This window comes from Microcaecilia unicolor, chromosome 4 (assembly GCF_901765095.1).
Source record: "Microcaecilia unicolor chromosome 4, aMicUni1.1, whole genome shotgun sequence".
NCBI lineage: Eukaryota > Metazoa > Chordata > Amphibia > Gymnophiona > Siphonopidae > Microcaecilia > Microcaecilia unicolor.
In genome coordinates this window covers 37,142,409-37,156,585 of record NC_044034.1, presented here as the reverse complement: position 1 = coordinate 37,156,585, position 14,177 = coordinate 37,142,409, and the positions used below count along the sequence as shown (strand labels likewise).

At 41.8% G+C, this 14,177-nt stretch overlaps 1 protein-coding gene across 1 annotated transcript in view; it reads right to left on the bottom strand.

The window, feature by feature from the left end:
* Nucleotides 1–14,177, bottom strand: part of CCDC81 (coiled-coil domain containing 81) — a 251,340-nt gene that overhangs the window by 11,977 nt on the left and 225,186 nt on the right. The window contains 1 exon segment of the mRNA XM_030200151.1: nt 8,380–8,606. Coding sequence (XP_030056011.1) covers nt 8,380–8,606 — 227 coding nt within the window.

Below are 14,177 nucleotides of genomic sequence, written 5' to 3'. Positions count from 1 at the left end.
TATGTTTTATGTTTTTTCACTAGGTGGTGTATTAGTATTTTAGGACATACTGTAATATTTACAGTGCTAACTTTTCATGCATAAGGTTGTTGCTTTTTGAGTCTTGGGAGTTAGAACTTTATCATACCATACACAAATGAACTTTTAGCTAAAGAAGCATTATCTGAGACTGCCGAAGTTTATATACCAAAAGAGATGCTTGAGAAATGTAAAGATTCCATGAAAGTCTAAACCAATGTTCAAGCACCAGCTTCCTCAGTTAACATATTCCAAAGAGCAATTAAATTAAGTACCTTACCATTGTCTTTCAAGTACCATTCCCTGATCAAGAGAACCTCTCCCCTCTGGGCAAACCTGCCAACAATCAAAGACAGCCAATTGCATACTTGACACCTCCATGTTAACTACCTTGAAAGTGCTCTGAAGTTCCCCCCCCCCCCTCTACCCCCTCCGCCTCCAGCCACAGCCAGAAATAAAAGCCTGAAGATTCTCTGGGTAAGGAGGATTGGAAGCAATTAGCTGCTAGGAGACAGATTAAAGGAGGACCCAGACTCAGAGCTACTCTCCCCCCTCCTGTCTCCCCTGCTCATTAACTTACCACTGAAATCGAACCCAATACTGATCTCAGCAGCTGAAAGGCAAACTAAATTACCACACAAGACCACAACTCCAGATTCCACACCAAAAAACAAAGCCCTCTCACGCATCCAACCACCAGAACACGGTCTTATTAGTAACTACAGGGAATAGAAACCAATATGAATACCCTCAAACTACTCCTAATAATCTACTCCTTAACACTGGTCCACTTAACACTAACCACCCCACTTGCAGAAAGTAACATCATACCCATACTACACAATCATCAAAGATTGACCAGATACACCACACCTCATCAAACTGACAACAACTTAAACAAAGGAAGAACACTAACATGCGGACAATCACAACAGAAGGGAAAGAGTTGTCGTTTCTTTGTTAAGGTGAGTTTGTTTGGACCTTTAACAAACGTCCACACTACACCAAACACAGAAGACCCATTCCAAACAATCCAAGTAGGCTACATCAAAGCCAGATCCACTGTAAATAAAACAGCAATACTAACAGACTGGATCATGTCTGAAAACCTTGACCTACTCTTCATTAATGAAACCTGGATCCATGACCAAAAGGACCCTATAATCCTAGACCTGTGCCCTCCAAGAAACAAAATCACACACTGGACCAGAAAAGGAAAAAGAGGCGGAGGCATAGCACTAATCTATCGATCCCATTTTACCACCGAAACTACTGCCGAGTCCATAACACCCCAACTTGAAATTGCCTTGATCAGAATCCACAACAAAACCCTACGCGATCATTTAAATTGTGTCCTGTTTTACAGACCTCCAGGTAACTGGAACGAAGCCCAGACTAACTTCATGGACTTCATTTCAAACACATGTGCAACCAACTCCAATATACTAGTATTAAGAGACATCAACCTTCACTTAGAAGACCCAAACTCTATCAATGCACGAGAATGTAAGGAATTCCTCCGCTTATGGGATCTCAAATGGCCACAAATGCAAGCAACCCACGTCAAAGGGCACACACTCGATCTCATCTCACACAAATTTTCAACTGACCATAACTTAATAATAACAGATATCAAATGGACAGAAACACCCTGGACCGACCACTACAAACTAAACTTGTCCCTAAACTGGCGGAAGAAGGGTTTACAACGAATACAAGAACACAAATCCTACAGCACAAGAGGTCAAGTAGACACGAAAAAATTCTGGCAACTGATATACAATAACGAATGGACAGCACAAACAGACTCTATAAACTACCTCACAGTATGGGATAAAAGATGCAAAAGCATACTAGATGAGATTGCAGCCCTAAGAACAAGAACCTTCCGCAAGCACAACTCAATACCATGGTTCAACGATGAACTGAAAATGGTAAAAACACATACCAGAAAACTCGAACAAGCATCGGAAAAAAACAAAAGATGAACACACACTCAACACATGGAAACAAATACAAAGAAAATACAAATATGCAATAAGACAGACAAAAAGATCATACTACAAAACTAAAATAGGGACAGATTACAAAGACACAAAGAAACTATACCAACTCGTGAACAAACTCTTAAACACCAATTTGGTCACTACAACGAATACAAACATCCCATCTGCAGATAAACTTGCTAAGTATTTCAATGAAAAAATTGTAAACCTATGCAGCACACTACCTCAGGACAACACGGACATTGAAACCTTCCTTAACGAGTTGGACCCAACCACTGGAGAATACCCGGCCAACCGGACTTGGTTAAACTTCACCCCCCCCTTACCGTCGAAACAGTCACACAGGCGATTAGCAGGTTCTCCAACACTCACTGCAAACTAGATACCTGTCCCAGCTACCTAGTGAAATCTGCCCCTGACCGCTTCACAGCAGACCTCACATCCCACCTAAATTACATGCTTCAGCAGGGTCTCTTCCCCAAGGAAAATGGCAATATCCTACTCACCCCAATACCAAAAGACACCAAGAAAAAAACAAATGAAATCACTAACTACCGTCCAGTAGCATCCATCCCGTTGGTAGTCAAACTGATGGAAAGCATGGTAACCAAACAACGTACAGATTATATAAACAAATTCTCAATATTACACGAATCACAGTCAGGTTTCCGCCCCCTGCACAGTACTGAAACAGTACTACTCACTCTCCTAGCCAAATTCAAACGGGAAATAGCAATAGGCAAAAACATCTTTCTCCTCAGATTTGACATGACTAGTGCATTCGACATGGTAAACCATAATATACTAATAAGATTACTAGATAAGTTCGGGATTGGTGGAAACATACTTAACTGGACCAAGGGCTTCCTAACCACAAGAACATACCAAGTAAAATCAAACTCCAGCATCTCATCACCGTGGACAGCAGACTGTGGAGTACCACAAGGATCACCGCTATCACCGACCCTCTTCAACCTAATGATGACCCCATTAGCCAAGACCTTATCCAACCAAGGCCTTAACCCTTTTATATTTGCAGACGATGTCATAATATACATTCCTTACAAAACCAAACTGACAGAAATCACTAACGAAATCAATCTCAGCTTGAACATCATGGACTCATGGGCAAATGCATTTCAACTAAAACTCAATAAAGAAAAAACACACTGTCTCATCCTCTCATCCCAACACAGCGCGGACAACCCCACAAGTATCAACACCCCAAACTACACCCTTCCTATCTCAGACAGCCTGAAAATCCTCGGCGTTACGATGGACTGTAATCTAATGCTAGAGAGCCAAGTGGCATCCACAACAAAGAAAATGTTCCACTCAATGTGTAAACTCAAACGCTTGAAACAATTCTTCCTGAGGGAAACATTTCACAACATGATACAATCAATGGTACTAAGCCACATACACTAATGCAATGGAATTTATGCGGGATGCAAAGAATAAACCTTAAAGAAACTTCAGACCGCACAAAACACGGCAGCTAGGCTTATATTTGGAAAAACGCGATTTGAAAGTGCAAAACCCCTCCGCGAAAAGCTACACTGGCTCCCAATCAAAGAACGCATTGCTTTCAAAATCTGCACCCTGGTTCACAAAATCATCTACGGTGAAGCCCCGGGATACATGACAGACTTGATCGACTTACCAACTAGAAACACATCCGAATCAACACGTACATTTCTAAATCTGCACTATCCAAGCTGCAAAGGACTTAAATACAAATCAACTTACGCATCCAGTTTCTCCTACATAAGCATACAACTATGGAATGCACTACCAAGAGCCTTGAAAATGACATACGAGCACCTAAATCACTAAAAACTAACCTGTTGAAAAAGGCACACCCTACCAATCCAACTTAAATACCTGATCTCTGCAACACAACAAAACTAAAGTACGTAATGGACATAACTCAACTCTTCCGTTGCACGATTCCCCAGTGTGGCTGTGCTACATTATCTTACCACAACATCACTTTGTATTTGTTCACACCGGAGTCTGCAAACGCCTCTCCGGTACTATGTAAGTCACACTGAGCCTGCAAATAGGTGGGAAAATGTGGGATACAAATGTAACAAATAAATAAATAAATACCATGACAGCACTGTGTGTTTTTGCACAAGTTTGTGCATAGTGTTTTGCAGTGGAGAGACTGTATCATAGGCGCCCCGTATAAGAGGCTTGGGGAGGCCAAGCTATTCCAACTCTGGGGCACCTCTTCCGCCTTATTTTTCTCCTTGTCGTAAAAATAGAAGGTCCCGAGGGGTTTCAGCTCGGTCCCGTTCTGACCCGGTCCTGGCAGTTGTCAATACCAGAAGAAATCGTAGTTCTGTTGGTTCACAGAGCAGTTCATGCTCAGAGTTTCCTCTGCTGTAATGCTGGCGATGGGGGGTCAGGACCTGGGACACGACTGCCTCGCCTTTTCCGCCGCCGCCCACCCCCCCACTAAGCCCGCCCTCAGCTCCCCGACCTTCCTGCAGTGGCCGCCCCGCGTTTAAACCTTTTTACGTTGCAGCGACGGCTCACCTGCGCTCCAGCCTTTCCCTTCTTGCTTCTCGCTCAGTGTCCCGCCTTCTTCTGATGAGGTATTTCCTGTTTCCGCGAGGGCGGGACACTGAGCGAGAACGAGAAACAAGAAGGGAAAGGCTGGAGTGCAGGTGAGCCATCGCTGCAGCGTAAAAAGGTTTAAACGCCGGGCAGCCACTGCAGGAAGGTCAGGGAGCTGAGAGAGCGAGGGTGAGCGGTGGCGGAAAAGGTCACAGCTTCTTTTACGGGGTGCCTATGGGGCTGATGATGATCTTCTTTTATTTCCACTCCCCCCCCCCCCCACCCCACCTTCATTTTGTGGTCACAGGAAGACGTTTGGCTTATTTAAGCATTTTCATCAGTTTTTTTCTTTTTCTGTAATAACGTTTGGTTGCCTTTTTTTACTTAATCTGTAAAAAGCCTTCTCTGTATTTCTTTTGCAAGTGGTTTAACTTGTAATGTAATGTTTAAATTTCTAAATAAAAAAATACATAGGGCTTTTGATATACTTGCTTACCTCTCCTTCTCTTTCTCACCCCTCTTTGTCCTCTGAGCAGTCACTTAACTCCACACAGGAAGCAAGCCCGTCATCTCTGTTAGGGACTCTTTCTTCAAAGTACAAATTAATCTGCAGTATCTCTAAACCGGCTATGGTAAGAATTAATTTATTTTACCTGTTGCTCAGAGTAGACGACTGATTTATAGGATGGTCAGATTAATTATTCCATTGATGGGGGGAAAAAAAAGATTTTGTGACCAGGGTTACTATTATATTTTCTTTCTAAAGCCGTGAGAGTGGCTAAATGAACAGGTGCGATATTCAAACACATGTTATGTCCCAGGTTATTGGTCTAGCGCCCATATTACATTGAAGCCGGTGATACAGTAAAAAAAACCCCCAAAACTGGCCTTTATGTGGTCCTGGACTATTACTAAATGTGTTTAAAGAATCCTTTTGCAGGGAAAAAAGAAATTGAGATATTTGATCATTATGCAAATTGTCAATGTTTCTATTAAAGGAAACCCAGTCTCGAGTTCAGATTTTTTTTTCTGCTTAATTTCAATATTTCTTTCCAACAGCCGGTTCAAAATGAAGAGAATGATACAGCTGAGAATGGAAAAGAATAAATCATAAAACCAAAACAAACCAAGGAGTGAAGGAAAAGGGAAACGGGAGACAGATAAGGAGAATACAAAGAGAAGAAAAGAGGGGCCAAACGAAGAGAAAAACATGAAGCCGAAATGTAAACTGAAAAACAAAAAGTTAATGGGGAGAAATGAAAGGAAGGGGAAAACTGTAGACGAAACAAATTATTTAAAAAAAAGAAGAAGACAGAGACATGGGTGGATGGAGGGGAGGGAAGAGTGAGGAAGGAGATGAGATGAGGGAAAAGGAAGAGAGAAAAACTGCACATGGAGGAAGAAAATAGGCAGAAGATGGATCCACTGGACAGTCAAGTCTGTGAAGGACCCAGCTTTTACTTACGGATGTAGGGCAAGAAATGAAGAAGAAAGGCGGAAAGTAAAGAAATAAATGGAAAGGAAGCCCTGGAAACGGAGTTAAGAGGACAGATAGCAGCAGAATCGGATACTGGGCCAGCATGATCAGAAAAACAAAGTCACCAGACAACAAAGGTAGAAAGATCATTTTATTTTCATTAAAGTGTTTGGAACATGTCCACTTTGAGAATTAGGTGCTCAACATTAAAAATTTATATTTATTTACTTATTTATGGCATTTTATCCCACATTAAACATGAATTAGGGTGTTTTGTGGCTCTACACGTATCATGATATTATGATCCCTTGTTTCATATTGTTGACGGTCTGCATTTTCCGTATGGGTGGTATATTGGTGTATTAGGTTCTGCCCAGTGTAATATTTATGGTACAGTAAGGTTCTGAGTGTGTTTTTGCACAAAGTTGTGCATAGTGTTTTGCAGTTGAGCGATTGTGGTTAGTATATGCTTTGAGCAATCACTTTATTCTTTGACATATGATACATAGCTAATATCTAAATTTAATAAAAGGTATTAATTGTGACTTTTATTTTTATTTTTATTTTTTTCTGTGTTATCAGACAGTTATGGATTTAAGCTCCATCCCTGGCCCCACCCCTAACCCCGCCCCCTTTTGCCTCCCCAAACAGTTGGGCCACCAACCGCCTATGGACTGTATGTTTGCCTTGCTGAGGTGTCATCAAAACTTTAATCTAATTTTAGTTTGTTAAACATCAGACAGGGTTTTAGAAAATTTTGCAGAATCTGATGAGTGCTGAAGTGGTTGTCTTTATAGCAAACTTGCGAGTAATCAGGTTTAAACTTTGAGACACAGCCTCTCGAGGGCTCTTTAAATACAGCTGAATTGTTTCCATAGATGTGGTTTAAGATTAAGTGATTGAAATAATGAGTTTAAAATATGTAACATGCCATTCATGATACAGAAATCCTTTTGTATGTGCACGTGAAAGCATTACTTGTCAATAAGAGTAGCCAGCAGCCTTCCTTGAGCTTCAGTCCCTTCACCACTATGACAAATTTATATACTGAATCCACTACGAGAACATTCTCACTCATTGGGGTGGTATATGTATTTATTTATTTATTGCATTTGTATCCCACATTTTCCCACCTCTTTGCAGGCTCAATGTGGCTTACAATACATCATGGATAATGGAAATGAGAAGAGAATAGACATTTGGTGTTACAGAAGGATTTTGGGTTGCATGGTAATAGAATACATGATAGTAATATAACAGAAGGCATTATTAACATTTCTGGATATATGTGGGAGTTTCACATGTTTTGATCTTTGTGGTATATCTTGTTGAAGAGATGGGTCTTTAGTAGTTTACGGAAGTTGGTCACTTTATAGGTCGCTTTGGCATCTCTGCACTCTGGTCCAGCATATTCCTTCCCTCTAGTGCTCCTGTGTTCAACCCCCCCCCCCCCCCCCCCCCAATGCCTTCCAATTACACTGTGAAGCCACAGAGCTCTCAGTTTGAGAAACTTGAGATTCATGAAGAACCTGTTGACCTTACAGCTCCCAATCTCATGAGAAAGTAAAAATAACAAGGTCTCTGAGAAGGGGAGGGGAGGGATCTGGGGTTGATGTGCGTGACGGAGAAGAGAATGGGGGCTGCAGGCAGGTGAGATGTGAGAGAGAAAGAGGGACAGACATGCTGCGGGCAGGTAGAATGTGAGCGAGGAGGAGGAAGAATCGCTGCAGGCATCTATATAGGTGTAGGCATCATCTACTGACACTTTTTAAAATCCACTTTAATTCAATTACCCAAGAGACCTATATATTCTACCAAAATTTGAGCTGTATAGTTTTCTTTGCCACTTTATTTTTTGGCATTTGATCATATCTAAATTTCATAAAAGATACAGAAACATAGAAACATAACAGCAGATATAGGCCAAATGGCCCATCTAGTCTGCCCATCCTCCATAACCACTAACTCTTCCTTTTCCTAAGGGATCCCATTTGCCTGTCCCACGCTTTCTTAAATTCCGACACAGTTCTCATCTCCACGACCTCCACCGGGAGGCCATTCCACGTTTCCATGTAAGATATCTGGAACTATTTTGCCTGCCCTTTCTTTCTGCATGTTGTCAGACAATTTAAGGACTCAGGTCCCACCCCAAACCTGCCTCACCCCATCCCCACCCACTTTAGCCTCCCCAAACAACTGAGTCACCAACTGCCTATACTGGTTAGGCTTTCTTAATGATGTTACCTACATGTGTGGACTTCATATCCTAATTGTTCTTAGAAAACAGTTAATTATATTAAAGGACAAACTTACTCTTGTCTTGATTTTTCCAGAATTTCTGCTTCTTTCCTCTGCTGGATTAGTTCATTTAAAACTGCCATGGTCTTTTTTTCTACTACAGCCTGCAACTGATGCTTGTAGGTGTCGTAAGCTCTTTGCCTTTTCTCAGCAAGTTTTTCATATGTTGTATCATTCTTTCCAAACACTGATGCACTTGTGTCGGGCTCAAACACTGGCAGATATAATGGCTTCATTTTTAGCTGCATGGGATGTAGATCAAGATTTTAACAAAAAGACCAGTGTGATAACAGCACTATATACTATCATATAGTAGAGCCTAGGTTCAGTTCTCAGATTTGACTCTTGCTGTTCAGGATAGAAGGGCTGGAAGCACTGTGACGACTTATTGCAAAGCAGTAATACCTACTGGTCTAGCTCTACTACTACTACTACTTATCATTTCTATAGCGCTACTAGATGTACGCAGCGCTGTACACTTGAACATGAAGAGACAGTCCCTGCTCCACAGAGCTTACAATCTTAAAATACACAGAATTTGGGATTATAAGCCCCTAGACCACTTCCCCCTAGGACATTTAAATAGTACATACATACATACTTTTCCTACCCCTCCCTACCCATCTTCAAATCCTTGCTCAAAGCCCACCTCTTCAATGTTGCTTTCGGCACCTAACCTATATACCTTTCAGGAAATCTAGACTGCCCCTATTTGACTGACTGTACATTTGTCCTCTAGATTGTAAGCTCCTTTGAGCAGGGACTGTCCTTCTATGTTAAACTGTACAGCGCTGCGTAACCCTAGTAGCGCTTTAGAAATGTCAAGTAGTAGTAGTAGTAGTAGTAGTACTATGAAAAACAGCAACCTTTTTAAATGAAATTGTGTATACTTTCACTTTGATACTTACTTCAGAGGTTGTGTACTGACATTTACTACTACTACTACTACTTAACATTTCTACAGCGCTACTAGGGTTACGCAGCGCTGTACAAATTAATAAAGAAGGCCGGTCCCTGCTCAAAGGAGCTTACAATCTAAAGGACGAAATGTCAAGTTGGGGTAGTCTAGATTTCCTGAGTAGAGGTGTAGTGGTTAGGTGCCGAAGGCGACATTGAAGAGGTGGGCTTTGAGCAATGATTTGAAGATGGGCAGGGAGGGGGCCTGGCGTATGAGCTCAGGGAGTTTGTTCCAAGCATGGGGTGAGGCAAGGCAGAAAGGGCGGAGCCTGGAGTTGGCGGTGGTGGAGAAGGGTACTGAAAGGAGGGATTTGTCTTGAGAGCGGAGGTTACGGGTACCTTCATTGCTTTAACCACAGAAATGCTTTTAACAACTACCCTCTAAATCAGTGCTTCTCAACCCTCCCCTGGAGGCACACCTAGCCAGTCAGGTTTTCAGGATCACCACAATGAATAGGTCTAAGATAAATCTGCGTACAACAGATCTCCAGTAAATACAAATGTATCTACTACTAATACTACAAATCATTTCTATAGCGCTACCAGTCGTACGCAGCGCTTCAAAAGAGCTTACAATCTAAATCAGGACAGACAGACAGCATACATATTCATTGTAGTAAACCTGAATATCCAACTGGTTAGGTGTACAATCATTTCCCTCCTCCCTCTGCAAAGAAAAATAATGTAAAAACATAATTGGATATCAAACTTTTTTAAAATTGTTTTTATTGAAAAAATTTTTGTTTGTCCATAGCTGCACACTTCCACAATTCTACATAAAGCTTTCACATAGTTAATCTTAACAATACTTTAGAACTCTCATTAACCCCCCACCCCCACCCCTCCCCCCTTCCTTATTCTAGAAATTCTGTGTAGCATTTCTCATATCCAGGATATCAAAATTTTAAATATTAAACTTTTAATTTCTATTCCACTTTCATCAGGTAGTTATCGTGCACATAAGATAAGGGGGAAACTGCTCCATTAGCTCAGTCCTGGCAGGGGTATCTTTGTTTCTTCTGCTTCTGAGCTCCCACTGGGAAGTGCAGCAACAGCACACCCTCAAATACAAAGCAGAAGATGTTGCTGCAAAATTTTGCAACACTGTCACATGATACTGGACCTGAACATCAATGGTTTATCTGACAGAAGAAACCCTGCCAGTTTATTTTTTTTATTGCATTTATGACATGTACATTTCCCAGAAACAAAATTTTAAAAAAAACAACAGTGTTTTTGGGAGATTCAAGATGGCGTCCGTGAGGGAAGGTGCAGCGTGAGCACTCTCGTCCCTCCATTGAATAACGCAGAGTGGCCTTTTCTATTCCCAGAAATGGTGAAGCAAAAGGGGAAGACCGGGGCGAAGGCCTCCTCTAGCCCCGGAGGTGCTCCCACCCTTCGTCAGACAACGTTGGAGACGTTTTGCGCAAAGCCGCAAAAAACACACGCTCCGATCTTGGTTGGGTCTCCAGTCCAGCAGGGAGACTTTAGCTTGGAGATGGCGTCCTTGAGTCCGCCTCCACAAACGGCGCCACCCAGACCCGGCGAAAGAGTAAGCCCAGCATGAAAACTCCAGATGGAAGGCCTGGATCTCATTGGAGGCCCTGCCGGGTTTTCTACCCCAGAAAATGTGTCAGCGCGAGGGAGTTTAAATGAGGTGGTTTCCTCACCATCCCCCATTCTGGTGACTCCAGCGGAGAGCTTGGGTGGACAGAAAAGACCGGCCGTTGTTACAATGGAAATGCTATGAGATGCGATTCAGGCGTTAAATTCGACCCTGCTTCAATCTTCTAACGCTTTCAAAGTGGAAATAGCCAAAGTTAAACAACAGCATTCTTCTTTGGCGAAGAAGGTGGAAAAACTAGAGAAGACAAGTGAGTCGCATGATTTTGAAATTAAAAAACTTCAAAGTACTATTGCAACTGTTTTGGTTGATAAGGATAAGATGTGCAACAAAGTTGAATATCTTGAGAATTTACTAAGGCAAAATAACCTAAGATTCTTGAACGTTCCCAAGTCTCCGATGATTCCTCCAACAGAGATGTTGCGAAGATATTTCCTGGAAGTCTTAGGGCTTTCGCCAGACTTAGTTCCCCCTGTTGTGAAAGCGTATTATGTTACTGGTATTAAAAACTCCAATGTTTCTCCAAACTTAGATAAAAATCTGACCGCTATGCTAGAATCTTCATTGGAGATCATTACTGAGCGTACAACTTTGTTGGTTACCTTCGCCTTCGAAACCGACAGAAATAATATACTGAGGCTATATTTTAGACATATTGTACAACAATTTTGCGGTTCTAAGATACAGGTGTTTCCTGATTTGAGTAGGTCTACTCAGAGAAGAAGAAAGGAATTTATAGCCTTAAGATCGCGAACTTTGGCTTTAGGAGCCACTTTTTCCTTGAAATTCTCATGTAGATGTTTAATTTCCTTAAACTCTGTGCACTATGTATTTTTTGATCCTGCAAAACTGTTGCAATTTATTACTGTTAAAGAAAGAGGCGTGGTCGAAACGACCTCAGTTGCTCCCATAGATAGCTGAAACCGCTGATCGGTAGTGTGCTCTATTCCCTCATTTGACGTAACAGATGTTATCTGATTTTCTTCTGGTATTTTTTTTCCTTGTATCTTGAATTTAAATAGTGGACAAAATTTGAAGTATTTTTCCATTACTTGATATGTTTAATTTACTAATATTTTCCTGCATTTATATTATGTAAATGTATATTTGAATATGAATAAAGAAATAAAAAAAAAAAAACAATAACAAATAAATCCATTTGCTAGACATGGAGAGGAGGGCAAGGGAGAGAGGAGAATTGCTGAACATAGATGGATGGAAGGGGCAGGGGAGAGAGGAGAATGCTGAATATGGATAGATGGAGGAGAGGGCAGGGGAGAGGAAAGAATTGATAGATATAGATGGATGGAGGTGAGGAGAGTTTCTGGACATGGATGGAGGGGAGGGGTGAACAGGGGAGAGAGGAGAGTTGCTGGACATGGATGGATGGAGGGAAGGGCTGAGGAGAGAGAACAGTTGCTGGGGATGGATGGAGGGCAGGGAAGAGAGGAGAGTTGTTGGATATGGATGGATGAAGAGGAGAGAGGAGAGTTGCTGGACATCGATGGATGGAGGAGAAGGCTGAAATGCTGGACATGGATGGAGGGCAGGGATGACAGGAAAGAGATGCACAAACCTATGAGCTGCTGCATCCAAGCTGTCATGTTGGTAGCATTTTTTAATTTAATCTCACTTATATTTTTAAACATGTTGGTTTGTGCAGCATACAGATGTATAAAGAGGAAGTATAATAATGGAATGTCTTTATAACAAATTACTATTCTACTTATGAAAATTGTAATCAGTGTGCTATTTGGAGGGGCTGGTTAAAGGGACACCCTAGCACTGATATATTTGTGCAGATAAAAAGATGGAGACCTGTGTGGCTAGGGGGGGGGGGGGGGAGCAGAGGTTGGGGGGGGTGCCATGAAAAATTGCTTGGACATGAAGGGAGCCGTGAATTGAAAAATCTGGGAACCACTGGTTCACGTAATTCAACCAGTTAGTGGCTGAAGGCATCCTGGTACACCTTGAACCGGGCAAGGGAAGATGATGTTTTCAGGGTCTCGGGCAGTGAGCTCCAAAATTGAGGGGCTACTACAGAAAATAGCAGCTGGCATGCTGCGGCTGAGGGGACCGCATGTAGGAATGGGACCAATAGAAGGTCTTGAGATGACTGTAAATGGTGGGGTGATCTATATGGCAAAAGAAGTAAAGAAAGAAAAGAAGGTTCATGGGTCATGCAGATTTTAAAGATTAGAAGAAGTAATTTATCATGAAGTCGATGAGGGATAGGCAACCAATGGGCTTCTTTCAAAAGTGGTGTGAAGTGATCATATTTCCTATGTCCAGTGATAAGTTTTAATGGCAGTGTTCTGAACGAGTTGCAGGCAACATAGTACACATTGGGGGAGACCTATGTAAAGAGAGTTACATTAATCAAGCTGAGAAGAGTGTATAAGTATGTGCATAGCAGCTGGGAAAAGGAACTTTTTAATCAAACGAATGCATTTAAGGTGCGGCATGTAAAGGAAGATATCTGAGGAAGAAAGGTAAGGGAGCTATCCAAGATGACCCCCAGAACTTTAATTTTATCGGTTAATGTAATAGTAGCATTAAGTAGGATTGGGGTAGTGAGTAACAATGGTTTTGATGAAAAATGTACTAGAGATTTGTTGTGATTGAGCAATAAACAATGCTTAGAGAGCCAGGAACTAACCAAGTCCAGTTTATGATTGAGAGCTCCATGCCCTCCATCTATCCAGATCAAGAAAAAGCTCCTGCAGCTTAGGAGGGAAATTTGCTTGATAGAGATCATATACCGTGGATGTAAGGTTAACTTCTAAATACCTTATAAACCGAGGGGCCCACTGAAAGGGAAACTGGCATTGTAATAACTGATCCAGGTGAGGAGCTAAATTAAAACCAAGGATTTCTGACTTATTGATATAAACCCGAAATCCGGAAACTTACGCAAAGTGCTGCAGAATATGAGCAACCTTCAGAAACAAGTGACAAAGATCCATCAAGTAAGTAGGATATCGTCTGAAAAAAACAATCACCTGATGCTCTTCCCCTCCCACCAAAATCCCTGAGACTTCCCGGTAAGTTCTAACAACTTGCGCTAGAGGTTCAATGGTGAGAGCAAACAACAACAGTGAAAGCACGCAGTCCTGTCTTGTGCCTCGCTGTAGGGAGAAAACCTCAATTGGGGCTCCATTGATATTTTAAAAAGCTACAGGATTAACATACAAAAGACAAAGCCAGGACAAAAGGCCTGTGAACCCCATGT